Source organism: Colias croceus, chromosome 19 (genome assembly GCF_905220415.1).
Source record: "Colias croceus chromosome 19, ilColCroc2.1".
NCBI classification, from domain to species: domain Eukaryota; kingdom Metazoa; phylum Arthropoda; class Insecta; order Lepidoptera; family Pieridae; genus Colias; species Colias croceus.
This window is the reverse complement of record NC_059555.1, coordinates 4,177,570-4,193,374: the sequence shown is the minus strand read 5'-3', so window position 1 is coordinate 4,193,374 and position 15,805 is coordinate 4,177,570. Positions and strand designations below refer to the sequence as shown.

Sequence of the window (15,805 nt, the reverse complement as noted above, 5' to 3'; positions counted from 1 at the left end):
CATAAAATTCAAATTACCAAAACCGTATCAAATTGTATCTTGTACCGCGTGCTCAAGTATTGTGCAGTCAAATAGCTGTGTAATGTCAAAGTTGACTTTACAAGGCCTGCTTTGTCACAACATTCATCACACCTTACTTCATTGATCGACAGCTGAATTAACGAACATTGAATGAATAAACACGTGTTAAATAATTATGTGGTTATAATTAAATAGACAAATTTATCATAGTAAAGCATAAATGGATTGGTTGTCGAAACCTAAACATTTCAATCACCGGTGTATTGCAATACAATTTGACTGACTGTATTTATAAGTTGAAATTTCCTTTCCCTAAAATGAGTTAATAATTGTGTACATTCTGTTAATTTATTATGCAATGCATAATTTAAAGATGCAAATAATACTTACAGAAAAAAAAAAGCATGAGGCACTTATTTTTCGACAACCTTCAAATAAGTACGATATATGACTATAACTAGTTATCTGGAACTTTTAAATTCACGTTCCAAGCAGAGCAAAACAATTTCGCAATAAATTCAATGAACCGTATAAAAGTATTAGTATAGTGACTTTTAAAGAGGATGTTGCAACACCAAGAAACGTATACATGGGCGGGTCACATACGAAATACCATTAATACATTCTTACATTGAGCACAGATAATATAATAAATACTATATCTACCAGTAGGTATAAATAAATAAATATTTCAGGACAATTTTCACACACGGAACGATCTGATCCCATACTAAGCTTTCGCTTGTGTTATGGGGACCAGATGGTTGATAAACATACAAATTTAAATAAGTACTTTTATCGATAATTAACACCCAGATACAGAGCAAACATCTATGTTCATCACACAAATATTTGCCCCGGGTGGAAATCGAACCCACGACCTCTAGCTTGGGAGGCAGGGCCACTACCAACCAAGCCAACCGGTCAGTCAAGTATATTGAGTAATATTATAATCAACAATGTAACATGCGTAACAATTGTTATACAGATCTGAATCAGTCTCCTTCTGGGCCCTTGGCCACCCACTAATACATTATTAGACAGACCCTATTATTACGCTTATTACTTATGAAATTTATATGTGGTAATATTGTCAGCGCATTAAAGTATACCTTGGTAAATGAATATGATAAAATATACGCATTGAATATTGTGTACCTTTTGAAATAAGAAACTGCCTCTGTACTCAAATTGACGTATCTATTTGTTTACATGGAGAATAGGTATAAACAGTTTAGTTTAATACGTTTTGGATTAAGGGTTGTATGGTACTTCCCTAATCCCTACATAAAATAAACATTGCATATACCTGTCTCTAGTTTTATTAATTTTATCATCCTACTTGGCAGTTACACAAATTTATTAAATTACTAGAGGTCCGCCCCGGCTTCGCCCGTGGTACATATTTCGCAATAAAAGGTAGCCTATGTCGGGTATCAAAATATCTCCATGCCAAATTTCATGCTAATTGGTTCAGTAGTTTAGGCGTGATTGAGTAACAGACAGACAGACAGAGTTACTTTCGCATTTATAATATCAGTATGGATTTATATAAAATATTAAGAATTTTTTTAGCAGAATAAGTAAATGTTATTAAAACAGTAATTACTTATTATATTATTTTATTTAAACTACAGTAATTATTTTCTAAAAATACATAATTAAGAACATTAATTTACAAATAAAAATTAAATCCACAATAACCATACGTTAAAATTATAATTTGCATATATTAGAGAACTCCCTAGTGTTTATCTCGCATGCGATGGTAATTAGCTAATATCGTAAATACGCATACATTGGATAAATACATGAATCGTACGGGTAATGTATGATCGCGTTTTATGTACATGTTCATTGAACGTGTTGGTGTGGAAAACGAATAATTTATGATTATTTATAATTTTTAATCATGCTATTCTTGTTGTTTTAATATGTGAGAGTTATTTTAGCGTGGAAGATCAGAAACCATATCAAGAGATATTTAAACATTTAGGTTTGTATACCTACGATACCTACATTTGAATATTTTACTTTATTGGACCATTAAGTAATTAAATTTGTATGATAAGTGCAACAATAGGCCTTTATAATAAAGTTAAAATGATCATCATCAGATGATTTTATCAAAATATAGTATCATTTTGTACTAAATTATGTTGTTCAATCTCAATTTAAGCTTTTTGAAATAAATTGAATTTATATTTTAAAACCAATTTAAGCACTCACATTTATATTATTTGCGTGTTGGTAATTGAGCTCTATAATAACACGAAAAATCTTGTCAGAATTATTATTTTTATAAAAAATAAGTTGTTATGGCGACATTTATTCAAGGTGTTTTATATAAGTTTAATAGTAGTGTTGATAAGGTCGTCTTGACTAATGCAGAAAAAAGTACAAGGTAAGTTTCTTGTATGTACTCATGTACCGATGAATAGGCATATAAGAAAAATGCATGGAAACGAAAAGAGTCTTTGCTCAGTTAACATAGCTTTTTCTAATAATGTATGTAGAATGTAGATAGAGCAAGACTATTCCTAACCAATTAATAACATCAAATACTTTTAACAAGAGAATTGACAAAAATATTTCATAAAACATTTTCTCTCAAACTAGCGAAACGAAAGAAAAAGCTTACAAAAGCTTCATTATTGCTTTAAATATAATAACGCGTTGTTAAGATAGATACACATGATGTACAAGTACTAGAATATTCTTTAGTGTATTTCCTTTTGTTTTCCTAAAACAAATAAATAAAGACAAATAGAAAAATAAAAATAAAAAAATATTTATGAAACTCACCATTGTATCACACACAACTATTCTATATGCAACTATATTAATAAATAATAAAACCAAATTTGATTCACCAAGTGCATTATTAATTGATACAGAACTTGTTTAGATAATAGTAACATTATTGGCAATTAGGTGAACAATAATTTAGCAACCAAATCCTGTTTCATTAAACTAATGTCAAGGTCTGTGTTATATGTTTTCGAATATAAAACCACTAACATAAAAAAGACATTGAAATTCCACCGATGATCTGTCTACTATGATATTTCAAGTTTTGTTATTTTATTCGTATACGTATTGTTTATGCCCCAAACATGTTTTTATGGCCCAACATTTTATTGTTTTAATGATCATCGATCCTATTTTGTTTCTATTTGTTTGAGTCTGAGGGAGAATATTTGAACTTTTCAATATTTTATTTGTTGTTAATTTTGTTGAAATTTAACTGTATCCTACTTGGGTGTCACTGTCACACTTCACTGTGTCACGGTGTTATTACTGCATGGACGAGAAATGAGGAAAGTGTCAAAATTTTGACCTCAATCGATGCAGAATTATTTTCATTTTTACGAAGTGTACACAAACCAACTTAACATTTAACACTAGTTATTATACTAAATATTATTACTAAATAGTGAGAGATTCAGAAGGATCTAGAATAATAATAATTAAGATGTCATTTTGCCACAGTGAACCCAAGTCGTACCCTTGCGCAAAAATGCTGACAAAACACAATCGCCAGTGTCAAAACACATTTCACTTCATGCTCCATCACCACCCATTCTATTTCGATATTTTCAACAACTTATTTTCGTGCCGTAAAGTTTTTTTCATCGAAAAACCGGCGGGGCGCGATCAGTGAAAGTTTACATTTTTATAAACCTGTCATAAAGAATACTTCGCACTCGAAACGGATTTGAGGAATTTGTAAATTCTTCTCTATTTCTCGACTAGTTTTAGTGATTAGCGAAAGTTGAAGCAATTTGTTTGTCGAAGTATTAGCAAGGAAGGAAAGTAATGGTTTATGGACGATTTGAATGTTTGGAATAATTGACGTTTTTATTATATTTAAAATACATTTTTTATTTCTTTACAACTCTTGGAAATATTACAGGTTATTGAATAAGATCAAGACGGAAGGACGACAGACGGAAAGTTCATATCAGTATTACGCAACACGCGTATATTATGCATAGAATGTATGTATTCCATACATACTAATATTATAAAGCTAAAGAGTTTGTTTGCCAATATGATAATCAAGAGTACAATTGGTTCAAATAAAAAAAAAAAATATTTTTGTGTTGGATAATAAATTTAACAATCAGCAACAATTGCGGTTACAATGATCAGTAACCGCTCAACAAACAATTAAATGTTTCGTCTTCCCATTAGAATGTTCAAATATAAAATACAGTATATTTTTATCTACCACACATAGAATTTGAACAAAATGCTTGAACAAAGTGCACACATAAAAAAATTGTAAAAGAAATAAACTGTTATTTTCCCGCAGAATTTTTAATAAGCAAAGAAAACAAAAATGTAGGAAACTAAAGTATCAACAATCGACCATTAAAGGAACACACGTTTTTCACGAGGTCACCGCGTTCACCTCTGCGCTACAAACTTCTATATAAACACACCTCATAATTAGAAAGCTAACTAGTTTGTGTTTCCAATATAAATAAGCGAGATAATGTCCATCTTGACAGCTAAGCAATGGAGGTACTAAGTGCTAACGTCATTCGTTTAGAGCTTTTCAATTGTTAATTATTTGAGTAAACTAAAATTTTCATATTTGTTGTATTATTATTGTGGTAATGTATTAAAATGTTATAATTGCGCGTGCTTTAGGTACAGTATTTTTTCGTACACGATTATTTAATAAAAAAGAAAAATTAAAACGTGGTTAAGTTCTTAATTGAAACGAAAATTAAAATGATAAAGCAATTTTTATACTGCTTTATATGTACCTATGCTTTTTTAACTTAATAATACAACAATTAAATTAAAAAATATATATTTTTCGCAGTTTTGTAACAAAACAAAATCTTTACAATAATAGATTTACTTGTCCTCCATCCTACCTTATTGAGGACTATTTTCACTTGAACTTTACAGGCCTGAGATGATATCTCGACTAAATCACGATGTCAAACTAGGTTACAGATCGAACCTTCGCTTTACACGAAATTCTAGTTTAACTATAAGACGGTAAAATATTTGACAGTCAATTAGCATAATAAACACGTTTTATATGGTTATGATGGATATTGGAAACTTAATTCAGTTAATTTCATGCAGTATTTAAACTAAATTTATTTAATTGCGAAAATATGCCTTTTCTAATATTATATATTATTAGAATAGATTTATGAACGTTTCAATTACTGGTAAAGACATAAAATCTAAATGCGCGTGAAAGGCTTATTAAATTCTAGTTTCAAATCATCAGTTGACTTCTGATCTTACACTAGCTTTCCGTCCGCGGCTTCGCCCGCTTTGTCTAAAACCTAATAAATTATATACTTAAATCTTCCCCTTGAATCATCCTATCTATTACAAAAAAAAAAATTATCAAAATCTGCTCCGTAGTTTTGAAGATTTAAGCTTACAAAGGGACATAGGGACAGTGAAAGCGACTTTGTTTACTATGTAGTGATTATCTGCTTCCGGATCCAAACTATACGAGGTTATTACGTAGTAATTCGAAACATTATTCATAAAACATCCATATCTAAACCAGGGCATACAACCAATTATTAGATGTAAGTATTGTATAATGAAGCATAATCACATAAGCGCAGAATTTCCGATGGCAAGGGAAATCAGATCGCGAGATTGTACAAATTCAAACGCAGCCAATACAAATTAGAAATCGGTCAATTATTTTCATTTACTCCATGTACGAGTATGAGCTATATTTACGAGATTGCTGCTTTTGAAAATGATGAGAAAGTTTAAATTTATAACACTGGTGTTGGAAATATTTCAAACTAACTAAGCATGTCGCCATCGTAGTTATTTTCATTTCATTTTATCCAATTAAATGGCCCATCCATTTAATTGGATCTTACAAATTTGTGTGTAAATATTTTTGGGTAAAATCTCGCTGACAAAGATGAGGTTTATCAAAGTTAATGGGACGATCAAAAGATTCTTAATTTATTTTTATTTCTACCCCATGTATTTAATTGTATGCGTATGGATAGCGTGTTCCTTTTGTATTACCGAAAATAGACATAGGGTAAAGAGTTTTCCTTCAATGTCTCCATATTTCTCCTCATTTCATTCCTCAGAAATTTTCTCAGTAAATACCATAGAACCAGAAGGACAGGATTACAATTTTCAATTTACAATCATAACATAATTTTTGCTTTCTACCCGACTCTTGCGGTCATTGCTACCATAGTATACCTAAATGTTGCTACTGAACAGGTATGGGCAGGAGTAATATCTCAATAGTTTCAAACTAGCTTCTAATCTGATCCTTCGACTAGTTTCACCGAGGTCAGCGTTAATAACTGAAGAATTCTAGTGTCAATCACATAGGAAGTAATCTCTTTAGTATTTCAGAAACTACTACTACTAATACTTGAATTTTTAAGCTTAGATGTACTAAAATGAAATAAAAATTGTCATTTGTAAAAAGGTCAGCTTTTCTTTTTCATTCTTGTTTTTATACGCGTAAGAACAAATCTGAAAATATTTTCTGATATATTCTTTCGTTCCAAATATACTGCATACTAATTGTGTGAGTATGTGTGTGTTTAATTATGTGCCAACAAGGCAATCATTTAGATTATAATTTTTATGGTTGGAAAGGAAAGAATAATTACTATATACATAGCAGTCCTTTATACTAAGAAACATATAATTATTTTAATAGAATAAAGTATCAATAAGTTCTTTCTATAATAAACTTAAATTGGAACATTATTTTAAGCAAAAACTCGGAAGACACGTCACCTTAAAAATATTTCATCTGTGCCAAACTCATAAAAAATAAAGGTCAACGTTGTAGAAACTGAATCTCCAACATGCTTTTATTATTTTAAAATTAGCGCTATATTCAATACAATTGTCTTCATCAATTTAGTTTAATGTCACACGTCATACAAGATTGCGAAGGTGCCTCATTCCAACAGGTAAGTAAGGTGTGAAATAGCCACGGGAGAATGAACTTTAAACTCAATTACCTAAGAGCGGATGTACTGTAACATAATTTTGTCCTTCGAGGTGAAGATGGGCCGCTACTTGCGCCATCGCATTGAATACGGTAAATGTCAGATAAATGCATTTTGTATTGTTTTTCCACGTTTATAGGTAAAGGGCAAGTGTTTGGGTAACATTTGCTTGCTAATTATATTGTTAAGGAGGCAAGGAATTTCGAGGCAATTAGAATTTATTAAGGGTGTTTTTAGGCAAAGATGATCTTATAAATGTCACAGGCAAATTGTATTATTTCGCCGTTTACAAATGCTCGGCATTTTGTAAAATGCTGAGGATTTACTTTTTCCAATATTCTAAAAAAACACAAACCTACCCTAACCCACCCCCTTATACAAACCAAAAATTTCTGATTATGAATTCTCGACATATTACAAAATGCTGAGCGTTTGTAAACGGCGAAATAATACAATTTGCCTGCGACATATGTATCACTTATTAGATTTTCCGACTAATATATGTATGTGGATGAGTGAAAGAAGTAAAATAACAACTTTTATAAAGGTAACAATTGTACATATTTTAATTTCTATTCAGTCAAAAGTGCTTTTTATTCAAAAATTGAAAACTTAAAAAGTGAGCTCTATGTTCATCTAGAGAATAGCCTTTTGGATACATAAGACTTTGTACCTACTTTAGTATGGGATTATACATTTACCTACTTTTTATATAAAAACTAAATCTCAAACAAGATTCGCAAAGAAAGGGACAATCTCAAAATTGAATAGAGGGCAATTACCTACTTTTTATACCATACTACGTCACAATCGAGTTTGTTATTTAATCATACCTAGTAATCAATACATTGATTATACAACGCCTTAAGTTATAAAATATAGGTTGTTGACCCTAGGCCGATGTTACATGGTCTGCTCTAGGTTGAAATTATGTAATCATACCTTCATATGAGAGATTCATTATCATAATTATATATTCTATAACATACAACTTCTATAACAACAAATAGAACTACGCGATATTAATCTTTTTATTTATGTTAAAAGTAAATAACAGTACCTATATCGGCATATTTTTGTAGAAAATAACCTTTGTGTTAAGGACAAACGTTGAAATGTCAAAAACTGATTAATAATTGGTATTTATTATTCTTAGTTAATATTATCCTTGGAATGTTTAAAGTCATACTTGAATGTAAAAGAGATGTAATTAATTTAAACAGATATAGAAATAATAATAAACACAGCTTAAAAATCATCTCGTGAAATAGTAGAAACAGCGAAATAATAATAATAATAAAATAAATAGATTTAAATATTGTTATTATGTCGTATACGTATAATATTGTAACACAAGATTAACAACAAAAGTCTAAAGTTGAATAGATACAAACATAACACGTATTAAATAATAATTGATTTCTATTTGCGCATATTAAAATATTCAAAACTAGAGGTTACCAATATTGATAATCCATTGTATTCTTTGCATATTACTGAAGATTGAACAAAGGTCGTGTTCACAACAAATGTCAAATGCTGACTCAATATTTTTAACACCTCAATGACATACGGCTTGCGAAATAATCCTTAAAACTTTTTTTTTTTAACATTCCACACAAATAAATGTCAAAGTAAATACTAGCTACTTTTTCAAGATTAATTCTATGTTGTTTCTTCTCAAGATCAAATGTTATCGTATTTCCAACGATAAAGCTATAACTGCATTATTTCATATAAAAAAGAACATAACTCATTTCATTTGCAAATAAAAACAGATATTAATAGAGCCAATCTCATGTAATGTAAATAGAAACAGAAATGGATAGCAATGATCATCAAGATGACTTTTTATTGTCTTTTCAATTTCCTGTCCATTCACTTGGAAATATAATTGCTTATGTGTATACTATGGGTTTGTATTCACATGCATTGCGGAGAAGTTTTATTGCAATATCGAATAATGCCCCTTGTGAGACATTACGTAGTTGTTCTTGTGATATAAACAATGTATGGATTTTATTGTACTTATAGGTATATATAAACTTTAAGTTTCAAGCTTTAAAAGCGTCGGCATCGCTCTATAAAAATATGCAATGGCATTTAGCAATGTAGGTGAGAAATATGTAAAGATAATTATAAAAATTGTAATAATTACGGACGTTGCAGCGTAACCAAATATATGGAGCAGTTTGGAAACAAAATCGAATTATAAAGGTCTAATAACCTAACTTATAATTTCTTACCTGTAGTAGGTACTTACACATGACACATTCTTACCTATAGGTATTTTATAGAAACCATAAAATAAATGATAAATTAACCTACAATGCATTACTTATAAAAATAGTCAAACAGCCATAAACCCACATACATACTAGCAGTAAAATGCGCGTGTCCACAATCCTACCCCATGCTTTATTCAAAATCGATCGAACGTTGTCTTATGCCCTAATGCTCCAGCCACACGTACCGACATCCTACCCAATTCTTAATTAAAAATAAATCGAACGTTGTCTATGCCCTAAAGCTCCAGCCACACATACCTGTAAGCATGCACATGCACGGGGCAGCCGGTGATGGGGTTGTACAGCAGCAGCACGCACGCCACCACGTCGCCCTGCACCACCGCGCTCGTGATCGAGCCGTGCGGGATGAAGTGCTTGATCGTCTGCTGCTTGCCCTTGCTCGTCACATTCTGGATGATCTTCAGACCTTTGTGTGACACCTGTAGGGGAATATTTGTTGTTACAGAAGATAAAAAGAGCGTGTGTACCGAGCACACTTGTCAGAAGTGATACTTCTTTCACAAGTTTCAAAGATACCAAAATCGTCACCTTCCTCCAAGACGTGACGGTATTCCCATGACGCGACCTTGACATTTTACTCTCAACGCACCTAACGAAGTTTCACTTCAAAGTTTTTTTAATTTATATTACCTACAGTAGCTTTCCGCCCGCGGCTTCGCCCGCTTTGTCTACGACCCAATAAATTACATAAGTATTAAACCTTCCTTTTGAATCACTCTACTTATTAAAAAAAACCCCATCAAAATGTGATGCATAATCTCAAAGATCTAAGCATACAGATACACAAACGGCAGAAAGCGACGACTTATAATTTAAGTAAACAAACCCGATATATTAAAAGCTTATTCGGTATTGTCATAAATCACGTATAACAAAAAGTGCATAAAATACCTGCGATCAGGTGGGTGGAACAGCACAATAAAACACAATTTATTTCCAAAAATATCTTACTTACCTGTAAGGTGACCTTGAAAGGTTCCAAATCCCTTGCCCTCTCTTCTAGTATGCGTATCGCAGGTAATGCGAACTCCTCCCCGCGCAGACCGCGCGACTCCTGCGCACCGAGGAACCACACGTAGTACGACGCTTTCTTTATGTCCTTCTTGAGTCGTAGCGCCATTTTGACCGTTATGTCATTGTTAGCCACCTGCAAAAGAATGTTTTGTTAATATTTGGTGTTACCTGGTTGGAATGTGGGTATTTTAATTGACCGGAAAGAAACGGCGAAAACTATTCTAATACATGTGTAAAAGAGAAGATAATTGAAAAAGTTAGCAGATTTGTATTCATAGATTATAATATCAACTTTTAGATAACACATACAATCTTTAAAACTTTCAACTTTCTTTTATCCGTAAACAATAATTAACGCCAGTGTTCGTTCTAACTTCTAATCATCGAGGAATTTCATCAAAAACAAGAATGTGCCGTATTGACATTCCACGTTGCGTTCATACTGATTGAATCTATGTTTGCATGCCATATTAGGTTGTTAACAACCAGCCCACGCGTTGTGATCAAATTTACCTCTAACTAGCTGGCCGGTATACAAATCGTTTGTAAATATTGCCCACAGTTGCAAAATAAGGGCGTCTGTGCATATTTTATATACAAATTCATAGGTAGGTAGGTATAATACGTATTTAAGAAATACACAAGGCCAAGAACGCCTTTCTGAATTAACAATGACTGTCATTGAGAAAGAGCTGTTAATTGAATTAAAACAATCACCTAAGTAGGTACCTACTTCTATTCTGATGTTATAAAATATTTCCTTCAGAAAGTTCGGCGTTTTGAATTAGAATATACCTAACTAAATGATCTGTACAATTTTATAATATAATGTCATACAGTTTTATATAATTTATAGATATAGATTTTAATATGATTGTAATGGTAAACGTTTGACTCAACTGTTTGCGGGCGCGCGTGAAGATTTAGAAGATTTGATTCGGTATGTTCACATTTTTTATAAGTTTTATAACGAACATAGGTACCTACTTAGTAACACAGTGTACCTATACCTAATTCAAGAAAAGGGTACCCAGCAAACACTTCGAAAAATTTGGGCTTGCCCAGTCCTTACACCCTAGGCACGCCACTGGTTCATGGGAGATTTTTTACATATAAATTCAAATCATAACCTCTGTTTGATAATATTAAAAAATATAACCGCAGGCATTCGGTTTAGACAACCGTTAGATGTTTTGGGAGCGGTATAAGAATTCGATGCCGTTACTGTACTGAAAAAAACTCCATGTTAAGAATATTAACATATCTTACAATATTAGATACAAGAACAACTCACTGCTGGTTGCTACAACCGCTATAAGTACTTGTAAATGTGTATTTCAAATGAATATAGATTTTGAATGGAGGATATGTATCATTAAACAAAAAATATAGAGTATAGAGATAAAATAATATATAAAGGATAAATAAAAATAAATTAGATATATTTCTGTGAATATAAAATAAAACTTTTCTCGACCTTTTTGATATTTTCATGATACGAAGTTGTGTTGATGTGTCATTTCCATGAAGATTGTATTTCGTTGGAATTTTAATGATGTCCGAAAAAACAGCCAAACAATCCCATACAAGTATATGTTAACATATTATGCTAATTAATAACCGCATGACAATATATGATTGTTTTTGTGGCGCAATCACTATTTATGGAAAAACAATGGACAATTATTTTTATTCTATCATCAGTATAATAATATACATATCTTCACACGGCTTCAAAGCAAATTGTCATCTCTATTTATTTTTTACTAGCTTCCGCCCGCGACTCCGTCCGCGCGGAAAAATTAAGAAAAATTAAGATTTATTTTTTTTCTACGTATTTTTCCGGGATAAAAAGTATCCTATTTTATGCCCAGGATAATAAGGTATAATTATACCAAGTTTCATCGAAATCGAACCGTTAGTTTTCACGTGATGCCTTCACATACAGACAGACAGACAGACAGACAGACGGACAGACAGACAGACAAAAAATTTTTTAATCACATATTTGGGTTTGGTATCGATCCAGTAACACCCCCTGCTATTTATTTTTTCAATATTTTCAATGTACAGAATTGACTCTTCTACAGATTTATTATATGTATAGATATAGATTTTTCCTTTTTATGGTCTGTATTGTCATTTGATCAAAAACAGGAATACGGAAACCAATTTTTTAAATTTAATATGATCAATATTTTTGTAGAGAAAGTTTTCAGTCTTCTTTGGGTGCGTTGAGAGTAAAATTTCAAGGTCGCGTCATGGCAATCCGTCATGTCATGGAGTAAGGCGACGATTTTGCTATCTTTAAATCTTGCCAAAGAAGTTTCACTTCTGACAAGTGTGCTCGGTACACACACTCTTTTTCATTAGAACAATAATATTAAGCTTAAAAATTAAACTTATAAAGTTCTACTGAACATCGCCAAAATAGGCAAAATATTTCTTTGATTAGTTCAGTCAAAGTCTACAAGCTTTGGAAACTAAATAAATGATAAATGACCAAACTTTTACCTTAGGTACATTAACACTTAATTATCACTTCAAAACTCAGACAACAACTTTAAGAAATAGAAAGAAAGGAAAAGTGCTCATCGCATGTCTGTGAAATAAAATACTGGTAAGAATATTCAAAAGAATAATAAGCCATTGTCGTTAAAACCAATAGTCGTGGATTTAAGTTCATTAAACAATGAATAATAAAGGTAGATTGTCAAAAATCGAGGCCACTCGGTTAGGAGGTTCACATACAATCTTCACGAAAGTTGTCGTTTTCTACCAACTCGTTATTTAAATAATAATTAAAAATAATTACTAGTAACCTTCATCTATAGATTTTAATTCGCCTTGAAATTTTTAACAACGTTTTGCAATTGTCTATTTATGTGGCGATAATTAGTAATTGAAATGTAATTATGTACATTTCATACAATAAGTTTGTTTATTACTAACGATGTATGATTTGTTAAACAAAAAACAATACGTTTCCCGACAAATATTGTGAACTAAGTATATTCGTTATTCATGATGCCATTATTTCTCTAATGAGATTATTAAACAGTTTCTAGTTGAATTTTTCATTAATTTAATTTCAACTGAAACGTATTTCAGCACTTAAATTGTAACATTACTACTAGTTACTTCTTTCTGAACAAAATACTTTTCTTAGAGAACGAAATAAAAGAAGACACATATTATATTGAAAAGTTATTACTTTACTCAGACATTCATACAATACGCTTTGTAACAGAGCCCTCTGCAATGTCTAGAAAATTCCTGTTACTTGAACATGTCGTTTGAGCAAATTAACGATTAACTGTCACCGTTACTGTTACCGCAATGTTACATAACACGTATTCAACCTTGGTTAATTCTTAGTTGTTATTTAATACATAGATAAGGAAGTACCTACAATATTCGTGCTGATTTCTATTAGATAAATTCGTACGCTTCGTTAAGCGGAAAACTCGGAGATGTTTGATATACCTACCTTTATCATTAAAGTTACTCAATTATATGCTGGTTTATTTATACGTAATATTGATAAGTGTTGAAAATATTAAAGTGATTAATATTTACAGCATAATTATTTTTTATACATTTTATTTTATTACATACTAACAATCTGTTATAAACTTACGGTAGTAAAATTGAAAATATAATTTAGTTGCGTGGATATTCGCATGATCTTATTACGATTTCGTGAAGACATTTTGAATGTTTTCTGATACAAACAATTAATATACTGTATACAATTTAAATAAAAAACCAACACAATTTCGATGATTCACCACTAAAATTATTTTCATACAATACAAACCAAATTACCTTGATAACAATCAAATGTTAACAGGTTATATTTCAATTGTAGCGAATAATATAAAACCATAGGATGTTTCTATTGTCAGTTAAGTCCCAAGTTGGTTCGTCTGTCTTCCGTCCGCACTGCATAATAGCTCATTGTTCTTTAACACCACGGTATGTACAGAGCATGGGTAAAACCTCTCCTCCAATTATAGTTTTTATCACATAACCATAGAGGACATAATGCTATGAAATATTTGATGGGTTAAAATAAGATGCGGAACTGTGTATGTTTGCTTGAATTCAATTTATATTTACAAGTTACACACAAGAACAACTACTTTAGCCATAGTAAGTATTAATTTTACTGTTATAAATGGTTCAGAATCACTGTTCTTTAATATTGGAATGTCAGCTAGATTTTAATAAATATCTAACGGCCTTTATCTAACTGATTGGATTAACTTTGACGTTTTAATTTCAATTTCAGAACCGTAAATGGCGCCATTTGATACAGATAAAATATTACCGTAATTGACATTCAAATTATAGCTACGTATAGTACGAATTTCAATAAAAAACAATTTCCATAAACATTTCAATAGGTATATAAATACCGGATAAAATTTCGTCGCGACTGCAATGAATAATACAAAAAGAACCTGTAACTGTCCATTTCATATTTTCATTAAAAAGTACATGATTTTACGAGAACTTTCGAAGGCGGATCACCCGGTGCTAGAAGAAATTTATATTTCTGTGCATTTTTTTGCTCACAAATTTTATGTTCGTCTCAGTCGAGCGAGTTGCGTTTTTGTTCGATTTAGCGCTAAATGAAAGTAGGAAACTAGCGGGAAACTTGTGACAATTAACTTCAAATCATGCGATCATATTCATTATGCATTTTCTCTACATTGTGTACACATTTGGATAACATTTAATAGGTAATGAATAGTTTTATTAAAAGAAAAAGTATAAGAGATTCTGTATCTGTGGATTTGGTTTGAAATTGGAATCTTTTTTTTCGTTTGGATGTCAAACCAAATGGTTTCTTTTATGGTTCTGTTTTTGGCAATCTTTTCTTTTGTGACATAAAACTGTTGAAATGATGACATAAATGCATTATTATTTATTACGTGTGATTTGCATTGCATGCTCGTCTCATTATATCTTTAGAAAAGATGGTTGAGTAATTTGAGTAAAACGTTTGCCGCAAAACTGTTACTAAATTTAAGTATTACCTTAATGTATTGCATATTATATTGCAACTTGCTTGATGTATCCTAATTTTTTATGCAGGTAACGAATGAGTATGTTTCAATGTTTTTAGATTGAAAAAATCGAATAATACTTATTACCTTGTACAATTGGGTTGAGTGATTAAAATGATTTAATATATGACAGTTTTATGTGAGCAAAAGAAAAAAAATGTCGTTATTCAGTAGGTGCACAACATGCAATTTTTTTCTTTGCGTTGCACCTTTTCGGTAAATGTCGATATCCGTTCTTGTAACAAGCATTGCATAATTTACTGAGAAGATTCTGAGTATATTTCTTCGTATGTTTAACGTATAAATGAGTTTATGTAAGCACGGAATGCAGGCAAGAGTCGAGAGGCAGGTGAGAAGTTGCGAAAATTGATAAGGCCGTATATTACGTACATAG

At 31.2% G+C, this 15,805-nt stretch overlaps 1 protein-coding gene across 3 annotated transcripts in view; it reads right to left on the bottom strand.

Annotated features, from left to right (window-relative positions):
* LOC123700030 (trichohyalin) overlaps positions 1–15,805 on the bottom strand; it is a 56,260-nt gene that overhangs the window by 9,160 nt on the left and 31,295 nt on the right. For 2 of the 3 annotated variants that reach the window (XM_045647134.1, XM_045647135.1), the window contains exons 3-4: positions 10,278–10,469; positions 9,560–9,741 (exon numbers count right to left, since the gene is read on the bottom strand). In XM_045647134.1, coding sequence (XP_045503090.1) covers positions 9,560–9,741; positions 10,278–10,442 — 347 coding nt within the window. In that variant the 5' untranslated portion in view covers positions 10,443–10,469. Of the gene's footprint in view, positions 1–2,826; positions 2,864–9,559; positions 9,742–10,277; positions 10,470–15,805 lie in introns of those variants that run through there. The other variant, XM_045647136.1, reaches the window with a different exon arrangement.